Source organism: Drosophila grimshawi, unplaced genomic scaffold (assembly GCF_018153295.1).
Source record: "Drosophila grimshawi isolate 15287-2541.00 unplaced genomic scaffold, ASM1815329v1 contig_848, whole genome shotgun sequence".
NCBI lineage: Eukaryota > Metazoa > Arthropoda > Insecta > Diptera > Drosophilidae > Drosophila > Drosophila grimshawi.
This window is the reverse complement of record NW_025063692.1, coordinates 18,221,267-18,235,906: the sequence shown is the minus strand read 5'-3', so window position 1 is coordinate 18,235,906 and position 14,640 is coordinate 18,221,267. Positions and strand designations below refer to the sequence as shown.

Sequence of the window (14,640 nt, the reverse complement as noted above, 5' to 3'; positions counted from 1 at the left end):
GGGTTTCACACTCTTCGAAACACTATCCAAAAAATGCAAAAATCTGCCACAAACCAATCAAAATTCTAGAGGCCTGTCCGCAAATACATACATACATTTGTACATACATACATACATACATACATACATACATACATACGTACACAAGGTCAAACGGAAAGCAAGGCTAGCTCTAGCGAATTTTCCACAGTTTGCACCGTTTACTCTCTGCCTTCCATCATGGAAAGCATTTTATTCAACGCAATTTGCTCCCTAAATGCTTCCCACTACGAACACTTTTCAAGCAGTTGCATTTGAGAGCTTTTGTGGCAATGGAAATTTTTTCAATATTTATTTTCGCGATTCTTATCACCTTAGACTGCTTTTACAGCACATAAGCTACCAGTTGCGTAAAATTTTATTTTTTTATTCATGTATTTTTTTGTATATATTTTGTATGCAATTGTACACAAAGATTCTCTGAAAATTTGTTTACAATGCATCCATCGGCTTATCGGCTATCCGTATTTTGCTGTATTTGCTGTATTTGCACCACTGTGCGAGAGTTTCTTGTGTAAACATATTCCATTCAGTGAGGCCATGCACGGTGTAAGCCAACCCTTGAGTAATCCTAAATAGCTTTAGTGCCCTGGGAACCAAGCAATCATTGCAATTAGAGCGCTCACTGATTATTTATTTAAAGTCTTCGCTAGCTTTCACTGCGGGTTGCCAGGTGCGTCAAATGTGGACACTCCCTCGTTACAAAAAAAAAAATGCCTATAAGCCAACCATGTCGTCATTTCATTTATTTATTTTATTTTTTTTACTTGTACAATTTACAATTGGTATTATACAGTGAACATTCGCTGTTGGAGTGATTTGAGATTTGCACAACACACCAGATAAACAAAAGTAGGCGTTATGCAAACGAAATCAAGAATTCAGCTTAAGTTACGATGTTGGTGCGACATTAGCTTTAGTATGTCAACGGCCACCACAGCACACAGAATGAACCAGTTGGACGAGAATTTGTCCAAGCACATAAGTGGCATACCAACAACAGCTAACAACAAAATGGTCAAGATCGAGGAGGAACAGCAACAGCAACAGCAACAACAACAGCCGGACAGTGCTGTCGCCAAATGCGGAGAACAGCCAGCTGACTTTGAGACAGCCATCGATGCTGCTGGTTTTGGCATGTTTAATATATTGCTGCTTCTTGTGGCTGTGTTCGCTGCGATGGCCACCGTGTATGAAACATCTACCATGTCGTATATATTGCCCAGTGCTGAATGTGATCTGAAGTTGAGCCTGCTTGATAAGGGTATATTGAATGCCATCACATATGCTGGCATGATATCATCGGCCATCTTTTGGGGCTATGTGGCCGATACGAAAGGACGAAAGAAGCTGTTAATATTCGGTTATGTGGCCGATACGATTTGTGTGGTGGGCTGTGCCCTCAGCCAGAACGTGGTACAGCTCCTGATCTTCAAGTATCTAGGCGGTTTCATGTAAGTTGCACTTAACAAATACTAACTCGACGATGTACTTCGATGTACATCTCTAGTATGAGCGGACCCTTTGCCGTACTGATGACATATTTAACGGAGTTTCATGGACGACAATATCGTCAGCGCATTATGATGATGGTTGGCATTATGTTTTGCATTGGCACACTCAGTTTGCCCGGATTGGCCATGGGCATATTGCCGCTCAGCTTGGATATAAACATATGGGGTCTATCATGTGAGTTACCTGCTGCCTGACCTCTGAATCCCCTTGCTTCTAAACATTGTTGCTGTCAGTCTATTATGTTGCCAATCTAGTATTAGATTTAGATGTGCGTAGCTCTTATCTAAGATAATAAGTCGTGCATTATCATATCATCTGTTAACTACAGCTGCCTTTTCCTTCTCTCGCTCTCTCTCTCTCTCTCTCTCTCTCTCTCTCTCTATCATCATATAATAATATTATAAATAAACATAATAAAATAATAAAGGCATAATAGACTCATATTCGTTCTGCAGTTGTCTACTGTTTTTTTTCTTTTTTATTATAGGTACTAACTATTTTATTGCATACACAAAGGGCACAAAATCTTTCCAGTTTCATATTTAATGGCCAATATTGTTGTTAATTGATTGTTCTGTTTGCTGTTGCTGTGTGTCAGTGTGTTGTGTAAATCCCTTCAATTTCCAACACATCCAATTTCAATTTCAGTGTCAGTCATAAATATAAATTTTGAGAATTTCATATACACAATTTGTTGCTAGATGGTAACACCTAGAAATTTATTGCCTCATATTCTCAATTTATATTCTAACAAAAGAGATTAGTTATCTTTGGCATACCATCGTAGACCGGAGTTAATCTGCTGTGAAATGGACTTTCTATATTTGTTGATTTATATATATAAATATATATTTAGTTAAAATCATATTTTTTTAAGGCCGGATATATGACAAGTTTCAAAATAGCTTTAAATAAAATCGATTTTGAAATGGAACAAGATTTTGAAGGGAAAAAATGCTTTGTAATTATTTTATATATAAAATTGAATTATTTTTTTATGAGGTTAATGCTTACAAGTTAAATCTGAATGTTTATTTATCGACAACCAATTCTCATACCGGTTATTCATTCACAGTGCATGCCTGGCAGGTATTTGTCGCAATCACTGCTATGCCTAGCATCTTGAGCTGTGCATTCTTCCCCTTCTTTCCGGAGAGCCCCAAGTTCTTAATGTCTCAGGGACGCAACCAGGAGGCACTGGAGGCCTTCAAATTCATATATGCACTGAACACACGTCAGCCCCGGGATGCATTTCCAGTGAGTTTCCAATGCAATCCTCGAAAGCCTCAAATCGGAAGGTTTCTCTTCAAATTCCGCAGATCAAACAGCTGGCCAATGAAGTGCCAGCGAAACCCAATCCCCAGCAGCCAATCTCCGACCCAGAGTCTGAACCAAACAAGGGCCAGCTGAAAGTGGCAAAGAGCTCACTGCATTCGGGACTACTACAGTTGCGTCCGCTCTTCGTCAAACCCTATCTGAGCCTGTCCCTCATGGTTTACTTGCTCAACTTTTGCGTTCTATTGGGGTAAGACAGAGAGAGACAGAGAGAGAGCTAACCAACCAACAAACGCAACTCATTTAACCTATATGCCTCTACCGACAGGCAAAACACGATTCGTCTTTGGATGCCACAGCTCTTTGCCTCCATTACCGAATACGATCAGTTGATTAGCAACCAGCTGCCGGAGGGCAGCGATGGAGGCACGAGCATTTGCAACATCGTCGAGTTCAGTGTGAATCGCACAAGGGTGCAACTGGATGCAGCTGCCCTCGATAATCCACTGGCCAAATGTTCAGTCAACATTAGCGCCGCCGCATACACAAACAATTTAATTGTGGCCTCTGCTGGCTTAGTCTCTTATATACTCGCCGGTTTCCTGGTCAATCTAGTCGGCGTCAAGCGGATAATGTGTGAGTGTAATGGTCTAAGATTCGAAGATAAATATCAATTCAGGAATAATATGCCAATTGATTTGTAGGCCTGTGCCTCTTCACTGCCGGCTCGTGCTCCTTGGGCATGTACTGGTCAAGCACATCTGCTGCTACAGTGGCGCTGGCTTCTGGATTTGTTACAATGGGCAGCATTGCGGGCACATCACTGATCAGCGCCTCACTCGGCATGTTTCCCACCGCGTTACGGTACAGTTAAAGATAACGAGTTGCACACACCTCTTCTCCCAACCGGTTTACTCATTTCTTTTTCTTTCATCCATGCAGCACAATGATCGTCTCGCTGAGCATGATGGTGGGTCGCATGGGCTCCTTGTCGGGTAATATCTTTTTCCCGGCACTTATGTCTTTGGGCTGTCTTCCACCCTTTCTGATGGTCAGCTTTTTTATGTTCTGTAAGTGGCCGTGTTGTAGTTTCTAATCTTAAAGACTTATTCTTTTATGATTCACGCTTCCTTTTTAGTTGCTTGCTTGCTGGGCTCATTTTTGCCGGTGAAGAACAAGGCGATACTAAAGTAACTCAATTTCCATATTCATCAACATTCAAGGACTGCTTCATAGAGTCGATGATTATTTAAGTTAGTTAGTAGTTGTATTTAATTTTGTGTGATTTTGTTATTTTTTGCAGTTATTAAAATATAATTTATTGCAAAATGGACCTTAGTACGACAACTTGATTTATATGCAATTCCAGCAGCTTGTCAATCTGCATAAGCCTTGTGACCGACACTTGCTAATTGCAGTCACTTATTATTCCTGCTCGTCGCGAATACATTAATGCCGTACTGGCCGAAGCTGGCCAAGAAACTCATAAAAGAAAACTGGGCGAATAATGAAAAACTTTTTCAGCATTGTTATAAAAAAAAAATGTAAAACGCAAGCCATGTAATTGAGTAGATAACTGCGAATCGCAAACCATTTTAATCAGTTTTGTGGCAACATCGTATTTTCCATCCGATAGAGCTGTGGGTCTGGGTCTACCCAAGTGCTTTTCTGATTGTGAAAATACGTGCTTGCTGCCCAGAGACTGAAATGTAAATTGAGCTTGAGGCCATTGCTGTTGTTGCTTAATGCTGGATAAAAATAATTAAAGACGGTTCCAATAATCTGAAAAGCTTATTCTAAATTACTTATTTAAAAATCGGTGTTTTTTTTATTTTTAAATGCGGACCGCAGCATAAATGCTGTATACATTTACACTGATATACGAAATAGAGCAAACATTTTTATCGGTCGTAGCCCACAATTAGCTTTGGCAGGTATGGAGAATTACACGCTTTTTTCTAGAATGTGCGAAGGTCAAGGAAGTCAAGAAATAGATATATATATATATATATATATTTGAATATGTATATATATATGAATGATGATGTGATTACATTTGGCATTCTAGTATATATTATAGATAACGAATAAACTATGTGTACTTAAGGCCATCAGATTATATTTTCACGTGCCCCATGTTTAGCAGCTACTAAATATTGAGTGCTGCTATAATTTGCAACTGTTCTTATCGCAATTAGTCATTGCTCTCTCTCTCTCTCTCTCTCTGTCTCTCTCTATGTGTCTTTTATGTTGCACTATTTTTCTTCGGCCTCACTCGTATATCTTGGACACACACTTTTTGATATATTGTTTGAGGCCATCCAGTCCGGCAAGTGCGGCAACCAGCCAGCCTATCTCTAGCTAAATGGAAATGTTAATTATCTGACAACGAAAACGCTTAAAGTTAATGTGAACAGGCGGCAGTAGGCAGCAATCTATATACACCGTATCTAAATCTGAGATTGAATGGGAACGCATACAGCTTGCGTAGAGAACGATGCCAGTGGCAGCGGCGGTGGCAGCGGTGGCAGCGGCGTCAGCTTGGAACATGATTTCGCAAATGTTTGAAATTAGAGAAGCCGCAAAAACTTTTAATTAAAAACTTGTCGCTTGACTTTGCCAAATGGGGGCATGGTCACACGACCTTATGCAAATCTCTGCTAATAGAACAAAGAGAGATGAAGTGATAGAGAGAGAGAGAGCGAGAGGGAGACAGAGAGAGCGAGAGAAGAATAGACAGAGTCGACGCAAGGCAAGCTACAGGTGAATAAAACATTCAATTTATGTATGAATCCCTACGAAATAAAAAGCAACCTAAAATCTGTAAAATAGCAAATGTTCTTTTTGCTCTAGAAACAATATCGAAATATAGACAAAAAGAAAAATGTTAACTTTAGAAATGCTTGGCAACTGCAAATATATTAAATATGGTGTTTTTTGTCAAAGTGTAGAACGACGACATCAACAGGTTTCTCACATGCATCACCTGAACTACAGCACGCCAGCAAATGCATAAATGGATGGAGGGTGACCTATGGCGAGCACAGTTGGACAGGATGAGTCTCAGCAGCAAGGTGCGCTAGCAACGGCATCAGCGTGAGTATTGCACAGGTGTTAGCCCGCGAGGGGCCAATGCTGTCGCTGGTTGGGTGTAATGTGGCCAATTTAGAGGCCACGCGGGCGACAGTGCAACAACAGCAGAAGGGCGTCCAAGTGCTTAATGTGACGGCGGATGTTACAACGGATGCGGATGCAATAATTCAGCAGACAAGTGCTGGTCAATAATGCCGGCATTCTGGGCAGCGGCCCACTGATCGATCGGGATATGAAATAATTCGACGCGGTGCTCAACACAAATCTGTGCGGCGTCGTTTTGATAAGAAAGGCAGCGTTGCCGCATCTGCTCAAGACCAAGGGCGCTGTGGTTAATGTGAGCAGCTGTTCTGGAATCCGCCCCTTTCCCGGCGCGCTCAGCTATGGTCTATCGAAGGCAGCACTGGATATGTTCACAAAAATCGTCTCATTGGAGGTGGCGCCGCCGGGTGTGCATGTGAATTCAGTGAATCCCGGTTTTGTGGTCACCAACGAACGAGCCCTATGGGCTGATGCTCGAGAGAGCCGTCAACACGCATCCCATGGGCCGTGTGGGCAATCCCTTTGAGATGACCGAGGCCGTTGCGTTTCTTGCTAGCTCAAAAGCTAAAGTTTTATCACCGGCACCCTGCCAGCGGTCGATGGGGGCAAATACAATTATACGCCACGTTAAATCAAACCAAGTATTCTTGATTATATATTTGTTTTCCTTTCTTTGTTTTTCTTCTTTCTTTTATTATTATTATTATTATTTCTCTCTGTTAATCATTAGTGATTTGCAAGTAAAATTAAAGTCATTCAAAATGTAATCAATCTTTAAATATTTCGGCTGCAACAGGTTGAGCCACAGACCAGATAAGATAAGTATGCAATACTACAACTAGACACATCCTCGCCTGAAGAATGCAAACAACCATGCTAATCTTATCGCAAACTCCAAAATATTTGTATATTGGTCGCGCTGGGCGTCCCCTTACGAAAGGGGAACAGAATATATTGGGAATTTGACTTTGAGGCAACTTTGGGACAGATGGAAGGGCTTTAAGCGTGTTGCAAGCTTGAGCAAAGCTTTTCCATATTATATTTCTTGCACAGATTTAACTTCAATTTATAGGACATTAAGCTTCTGCAAAGCTTTTATCGTATACATTGCGAAAAGCAACACTTCTCCAAATAATCAAGATTATTTTTCTATAGAAATCCTATCCAATTTTTTATCCATTACACTTGATGTAAATAAATCTTTCTTGATTTCCAAAATTGACTTTATATATGGCTCTAATAATATGGCAACAAAACAGGTAAATATATCTATATAATAAATAATAAATAATATTTATACATATATATATATATATATATCAACAAGCGAATTATTTGCTCAGATTTTCTGTAAAGAATGACAAATAAATGATCCAATTCGCTGGAATCAAAGCTCCCAAAACATAGTCAAGCTTTAAGCTCGAAGCCATTTTGGCTATATCTTGTCGTCTAGACTGAATTCAATACAATAAACTGACCAGTACAAGTGGGCAATGCCTTCCTTACAAGTATGCCCAGTCAACTTTCCAAGTTTCGATTTGAATCTTCGAAAGCAAAGTCCCAAAAAAAAAGTCTCTCAGCCAATTTGAATGGTTTATGAACTACGCTGCGCTTATCGAAAAGTGGTTTAGTCATTAAAGCTGCAGCAATTGGGGGTTGCAACATGTGGTGTACATTGGAGCATAACTTGCAGCCGCATTTCATGTGAAAAAGCGCTAAAGTTTCTTGGCAGTTGCAACCCTTAAAAGTGAGGCAGAAAAAGCTTAAAGCTCCAAGCAACCCCATCGACAAAGCTCAACTATAATGGAAAATGGACGACGGAACTGGCAGTATTTGCGAAGCAGTCGTCGTGACTGCAATCCAATAACAGCCTATTTGCCTTCTTTGCCTTTGTATTTTATTTTATTTTATTTTTTTTTTTTGTGGCGCACCAACACTCGCGACTTATTCATCCACTCCCCGAACACGCCCACACACACGAATACACACACACACACACACACACACGTAGACATAAATGCAAGGAAATTGCCCAGCTGTTGACAGAACTGAGAAACTGATTGATTTTTCGCAATTGAAACTGGACCAAAAAGCACGTTACAATTGCAATTGGAAAAGGGAAAAGGAAAGGGAAAGGGAAAGGCAAGTGTGGTCAAGTGAACGAGGCAACTGCACTGGCCAGGCACCCATATGGACATGAATGCCACGCTGGCCGAAGGTCAGCCCAAGTCAGCCAGCTGCGACAATAAGCAACAAACAACAGCAACAACAGCAACAACAACATCAACACCAGAAGCAGCTGTCGCTTGTAACGAAAATGAACGACGGCAGAGTCAAGCGTATTCAGATGCAGATCCGGATGCAGATGCAGATGCAGATGCAGATGCAGATGGAGATGGAGATGTGGATGTCGAAGATGAAGCGCAGCCATTGAGCCAACGCTGGTCGCCATTGGGCGCCAATTATGATGATGCGAATAGTGTCAGCTCGGAGCTGCTAACAACATCCGGAGACGGTGAGCTGGAGCCAACGATGCATAATAGCCTGCAGCTGGAGAAACAGTCGCAGCAGGCGGCTGGCATGGATAATGCCAATGAATTGGCGCGTCTGCGCACCATTGAGGAGGAGCAAGAACTGCTGACCAGCTCACTGCTGGCGTTGACCTCACAGTTTGCACACGTCCAGCTGCGTGTCCGGCAGATTGTCGAGGCGCCCACGGATGAGCGGGATCAATTGTTGCGTGATCTCGAGGATTTTGCCTTTCAGGGCATACCCGAGGTGACCCAGACGGATGGACAAGACAACGACCCTGATGGCGACAGGCAATTGCAGGCACCACCCGATGGACAGCTAATCGAGCAGCTAAAATTACAGCTAACCGAGCTGGAGCAGCTGGCATATGATTCAGGTGCGCCAGGCATCTTGCCACAGCATGTGCTGCTCGAGAAGCAAAAGTTCATACTGGACGAGCTGCGCACTAAGCTCAATCTGCAAGTGGAACAGCATCAATTGCCAACATTGAGCACCGATCAGCTGCGCCATCAGGTGGATAATGCAATTGGTGAGTTTGTTGGTCCGCTCAAAATGAAGGAGCAGCTGGTGGCCCAATTGAAAACTCAAATCACCGATCTGGAGCGCTTCATTGCATTTCTGCAGTGCGACACCGCTGGCGGTGGCACCAGCAACGGTGGCAGCGGTGCCACCACCAGCGCCAGCGAGAAACTAAAGCTACTCAGCGGTGCCTACAACAGCTATGCGGCCAAGCAAACGGCTCGGCAAATGCCTGCCCAGATGCCGCTTATGATGTCAACCACAAGCACAACAACCACTGCAACGGCAACGGCAACGGCAACAGCAACAACAACGGCAACAGCAACAGCAGCAGCAGCATGCAACAACAGCATAGCTGCAGGAGTCGGTACATCCACGGAGCGTGCACCACAACGCGAAAGTCTGCACAGCAAGGCGCACGGATTGCTCGACAAGGCATCGCTCCTAATGCAAATGTTTGCCACGACGCACTTTGCCAAGCGGCAAGCGGACTTCCAACAAAACACGCTGAAGAAGACGCACAAGGGCAACCACTGGGGGTAAGAATAGATAGATTAAACACACATTCCTGCACGCCTTGCAGGAAGTGCAAGTTCACGTCCAGTTGACAACGAAATTTCTTTATTTGACAGGGATCTGCGCGCACAGCTGGAGGTGGACATCCAGGAGGTGGCTGCATTGGCGGCCACATTAAGCTGCGATCGCGAAAAGCTGGCGAACATAAAGCGTGCACTGCGTCAACAAAAGCTGCAACAGCAGCAGCAGCAGGCGAATGCAGCCAGTTGCCAGTGGCTGCCCAGTGGCTCAGTTGATGCAAAGAACGGGGCATTAACCACATTGCCGCCACGTTGCAGGCGTGCGGTTGCCGCTGTTGTCGGACATGAGCTGACGCCATATGCCGCTGGGGCAGCATCGGGCTCATCCGACTCGGATGACGAGATGTACGAGCGTTATGATTGGGACAAGGACAAAGACAAGAAGGACAAGTCGCTGGGACGTCGCATTGTTCATATGCGCGGTGATTCCATTGCCACCATTGGACGCGAGCTGACCAGTGTGGTGCGTAAGAATTTTGCTCGCACTCTGCAACAGCTGATGCAGCACGGACTGCGCATCCCAACCGAGTCGGCTGCCTCCAGTTTGATGGTGCCATTCATGCGTTGCCTGCATCCGGGCGCACAGCGGATGACGGCAACGGGTGCTGGTCCGGCACCAGAAATGCAATTCCTTGGCATTGGTCGCGCCATGCACGCCTGGGAGCTAATACTTGAATACTATAATCTGAAGAATGGTGAGGAATATAACAATACGCCGGCCAGGAAACTGTCGCAAAGCTTCCAGCTAGATATTGTCGATGCGCATGCGGTGACAGCCAAGCAGAGCCTCCTCAGCGCCATCGGCATGATTTTGGCAATGCATCTACCCTACAAGCGCAGCTACAATGCCCACTTCAAGGCACTAATCTGTGCAGGACTCAAGTAAGTGCATACACTGTACCTATACATGTATATATATATATATATATATATATATATATCATAGAAATGATTTCTTGTTTAAAAAATATATTCAATTATTTTATAGCTGATCGATCTTTCTTATTTAATTCATGTCAGTCGACACAGGTAAAAGCTAGATTCAATAAAAATTAATATTAAATTTTAATAAAAAAATAATACAAAATATTTAGAAGATTTCTGGGGTTTTCAAATCCAAAATGCCCAGAAGAAAAAAAACCAGTCAAATATGTTTCTTTGTGACATTTAATATATTTGATATAACAAAACTCGACCGACAATTGAGTTTCTATCTGATCAAACATAATTATAATTAAGTCTAAGTTGAGCTTGCCTTACATTGTGCCTTAGCTCTTGTTTAAGCAGCAGTTATGTTGTTCAAAATATCTTGACAAAATTCAAGAACATAGAATTCATTTACTTTCTACATTTAGGATATGTTCGCAGTGTTATTAAATTACACATTACACGTTAACCTGGAGTTTTCCTGTGTTTACACATGTGCGGACCATTTTAACTAATATTATTATTTTCAATCTTATTTTAATAAATATTTTTATTTTTGATTCAATTCATTGTTAAGTCTTTTGAAGTAAGTGGAATAATTAAAGTAAAAGTATATCTTAATTCGAATATTTGCAGTGCACATCTTCTAGTGGAGTGGCTCAATCTAATACTCAGCTGCAATGAGCTTATTGACACATACTACTCGTCCAACAGCTATGTTGCATGCACCGGCTTCCGTGACTCCTTGCGATCCATTGATACACTGTCAAAATTTGACTTCGATCTACCCGTGGATTTGGCCATACGCCATTTTCGCAATATTTAATATATATATATATATATATATATATATATATATATATATATATATGAATAATTTGTTTGTTCTTTTTTGCTCCCTCAATGAATGAAACTAGTCCAAATCATAATTAATATAAATGTATAAATATGTGTATATACTTTAGATATGTCCAATTAACTAATACCTACTAATACAATTATTAAACCTAATGCGTGAGACTAACTAACTATTGAAATTCACTGGTATAAAACTGATGGATGCACTGGCTCAGCTTATCGCCCAACGGCCGCTGCAGTGGCCCACAGCTCAATGTGGCCAGTAGCAGACTCGCCTCGGTCACATCCTTGCAATCGGCATACGCATCGAGCAGCAACCGAGGCGTTCCATATCGCTCCACAATGGCCAGCGCCCGGTCAAGGGATAGCGAGTGCAGCTGCAACAGCTGCTGGACAAATACCTCGCGCACCGTCAATTGGGCATTGCGTGCGGAATCCTCGTACAGAGCCCGAAACTTGAGTAGACCAACAGATGGGCAGCGGCTGGCCTCTGTCTGTGCCTGTCCCTTCAACTGGCTCTTGTCACTGACACTGTGCAGCGACACATTGGCCTGCACATAGAGCTGCTGCAGTGCGCCACTTACTCCACTCAGATAGCACATGGAGCGATAGTGATTATCACTGCGCACCACCTGAATGCCAGCGGACTGGATACGTGCATTGACCAGCGCCTGCTGCAACGAGTCGAGCGGCAGACCCAGCTGCTCGTTGTCGCCATAATCCTCGATCAGATAGATAATATGCGGCAGTCCGCACTGACTCAACCGATGTTTCTGTTCGTGGAAGCGGCCATCGCGTATGCTGCTGGCCAAATCATCCATACGCTTGCGCTCCACAATGTACGGCAAGACCAGCTCATTGCCAGCTGCATCGCACGCTATCCACACAAAGTCACCGACTGTCAGCCGTCGCACTTGGTGCTCTACGGCCAAAGATTGCAGATAGTGATGCGTCTGATCCAAGACGCGTTTATTCTTACCACTCGTCTCTTGCGTATCCACGAGCAACACAATCCGATAACTGCCCGCTGGCATGCCCACAGCGCGCTCCCGTTCCTCGACTGCTGCCTGTTCCTGTTGTGCCTTCTTTGTTATCTTTTTGCGCCTCGGCTGCTGTTTTAGATGCTGCTGCTGCTGCCGTTGCTGTTTTTGCACGACTTTGACCACCTGCTGCACCTGTTCCTGATATTGCACGCTATCCACAGCTGTTGTCTGACCAGCCAGATGCGTGTGTTGACGTAGTTCATCATCGATCAGCTGGCAGAGCGTGGCGCCAAATCCGCGCAGCACGGCACATTCGCGGCCGCTATACAATGGCAGCGGATAATTGTGTAACGCTTGCAGTGCCTGTCGCAGCCTGTGCTGCGATTTGCGATTACGTTGCTCGGCCTCGTCGAGCCAACGTTGCAGCCAACGTTTGAACAGCGGATTTGGTTCCTCCAGTCGAATGTCCAAGCGTGTTTCCATGTTTTGCGCCAAACTACGAAATGCAGTTGCCACCCAGCTGGAGATGGTATGCGTATTAGTGTGAATGACAAAAGCAACCAGTTGGCTATTCGCGCCGCCATCTATTGCCAATTTGTAAAAGACTGAATAATAAACCTCAATAACACAATTACAACAAAAATTCAGTGAAATTTTAAGGTAATTCTTAAATATAAAAATTCTGAATTCGGCACTTGCATGCATTAAACATTTTTTTGTGAAAATTACAAGCAACGTGTGCCGCCACCTGCTGGCAATTTTGAAATTCTTAATACCATACTACCAAAAAAAGAATGTCAAAGTTACCATACTTCGCGTTGCCAGTGCTGCCAGCTTGTGCTACTCGTCGAAATGTGAATGCTTAGAGAATGCATAGCATGCGAATTTGAAGACGAAATATGCGCCAAACCGCATTCCCAGCATTGATGCATCCATCTGATGGTCTTGGAATAGAGCGAGGGCATACAAGACTGCTGTACTCCTGCTCTAGAGGAGGAGCACAGCTATGTCAATAATCTGACGGTCACCGTGTTCCAAACACTGGACACATTCTAAGTGAATCTAATCGCATGCGGTATCTCGGCCAAGTCGGGTGTCGGCCTTGCCACGCTGATGAACCACATCCTCGACTGCGACTCGTCAGCAAATACAAGTGCGACTAAAGTGTATGGAGAAGATGTGACAGCAAAGCTTGGCCTATCCGCAGCCAGAGTGTCGTACAAAATCATTCGACGTCACAGCAAAGTAAACGTGATGAGCAGCATCACGAATCCATATCCTAACGAAAATAGCATTCGTAATTAGTGAGACACGCCTAAAGCTGATATTTTATAAAGTGGCCCGATCTGGTCGAAAGAAGGATATGTTCGCAGAAAGTAGCCAAACAGGAGAAACGAACAAGACTACATCAACTCTAGTCTAGTGATGTTGATCAGGAATATGCAGAGAGAGAGAGAGAATATATACTCTTATATTAATAGTATCTATAAATATGTTAAATAATATAAAATTATGAATACAACTTTTATATATAATGCAGTTAGTTTGTTCTTTAATTTTATTCACTTCAACAAGCAAAAACATTCAATATAGTGTTGTGTTCATTTTGGATTTTTTCTTTTGCATTTTGTATATTTGTTGTATGTATCGAGTGTGTATTGTGTGTGTGTATGTGTATGTGTGTGTATGTGTATGTGTATGTGTGTGTATGTGTATGTATGTGTGTGTATGTGTGTGTGTGTGTGTGTGTGTGTGTGTGTGTGTATGTGTGTGTGTGTGTGTGTGTGTGTGTGTGTGTGTATGTGTGTGTGTGTGGATAGTTCTCTGGGGTATATGGACATAGTTGTTTAGCTTCGCAAATTAATTGTAACAATTACAGTGATATATGGCGGATATATGTATCCATTTTGGAATCTTTGTTTTGCTTTTTAGATAATATTTGAATATATATATAAATATATATATATACATATATATATATATATATATATATATATATATGTGTATATATATGCACCTGCATGCCGTTTTGTATGTAAATGCAAGCCGTTGTTTCTTTTTTGCTTATTCTTAGAGCATATACTATGGATATACATACATATATATATATATATATATATATAGTAAATAGTATAGTATGATGAGCAAATCAATTTTTTGAGTGCACTCTGCCACGCCCAACTCACCAGCTTGCCGTCCATACACACAAATGTTTGTTAAATATTACGCTTACAAAAATACAGATCATCTCAAATTACAAA

The 14,640-nt window shown here is 42.6% G+C and overlaps 4 protein-coding genes across 4 annotated transcripts; 3 read left to right on the top strand and 1 right to left on the bottom strand.

The window, feature by feature from the left end:
• The first annotated feature begins 972 nt into the window (after positions 1-972).
• On the top strand, positions 973-4,125 carry LOC6564653 (synaptic vesicle glycoprotein 2C). The gene is made up of 8 exons (XM_001991546.3): positions 973-1,493; positions 1,550-1,728; positions 2,630-2,811; positions 2,874-3,079; positions 3,158-3,465; positions 3,534-3,693; positions 3,772-3,899; positions 3,968-4,125. The coding sequence occupies exons 1-8, from the start codon at positions 988-990 to the stop codon at positions 4,021-4,023; spliced, it is 1,725 nt and encodes a 574-aa protein (XP_001991582.1). The 5' UTR covers positions 973-987; the 3' UTR covers positions 4,024-4,125.
• A 1,170-nt stretch (positions 4,126-5,295) lies between these two features.
• On the top strand, positions 5,296-6,595 carry LOC116805563 (estradiol 17-beta-dehydrogenase 8). The gene is given in 5 exon segments (XM_032738136.1): positions 5,296-5,353; positions 5,900-6,098; positions 6,100-6,414; positions 6,416-6,530; positions 6,533-6,595. Coding segments are annotated over 5 exon segments (750 nt in total).
• A 1,244-nt stretch (positions 6,596-7,839) lies between these two features.
• Positions 7,840-11,364, top strand: LOC6564620 (RUN domain-containing protein 1). Its single transcript, XM_001991547.3, has 3 exons — positions 7,840-9,554; positions 9,648-10,493; positions 11,175-11,364. The coding sequence occupies exons 1-3, from the start codon at positions 8,155-8,157 to the stop codon at positions 11,362-11,364; spliced, it is 2,436 nt and encodes an 811-aa protein (XP_001991583.1). The 5' UTR covers positions 7,840-8,154.
• A 47-nt stretch (positions 11,365-11,411) lies between these two features.
• LOC6564621 (crossover junction endonuclease MUS81) lies at positions 11,412-12,897 on the bottom strand. Its single transcript, XM_001991548.2, has one exon. The coding sequence runs from the start codon at positions 12,860-12,862 to the stop codon at positions 11,567-11,569; it is 1,296 nt and encodes a 431-aa protein (XP_001991584.1). The 5' UTR covers positions 12,863-12,897; the 3' UTR covers positions 11,412-11,566.
• Between the last annotated feature and the right edge of the window lie 1,743 nt (positions 12,898-14,640).

Coding starts and splice junctions, on each gene's coding strand:
- LOC6564653 (XM_001991546.3), top strand. CDS start 988: ATGAACCAGTTGGACGAGAATTTGTCCAAGCACATAAGTGGCATACCA. Junction 1,494..1,549: donor AAGTATCTAGGCGGTTTCAT/GTAAGTTGCACT, acceptor GTACATCTCTAG/TATGAGCGGACCCTTTGCCG. Junction 3,900..3,967: donor GGTCAGCTTTTTTATGTTCT/GTAAGTGGCCGT, acceptor CTTCCTTTTTAG/TTGCTTGCTTGCTGGGCTCA.
- LOC6564620 (XM_001991547.3), top strand. CDS start 8,155: ATGGACATGAATGCCACGCTGGCCGAAGGTCAGCCCAAGTCAGCCAGC. Junction 9,555..9,647: donor CACAAGGGCAACCACTGGGG/GTAAGAATAGAT, acceptor TTTATTTGACAG/GGATCTGCGCGCACAGCTGG. Junction 10,494..11,174: donor CTAATCTGTGCAGGACTCAA/GTAAGTGCATAC, acceptor GAATATTTGCAG/TGCACATCTTCTAGTGGAGT.
- LOC6564621 (XM_001991548.2), bottom strand. CDS start 12,862: ATGGAAACACGCTTGGACATTCGACTGGAGGAACCAAATCCGCTGTTC.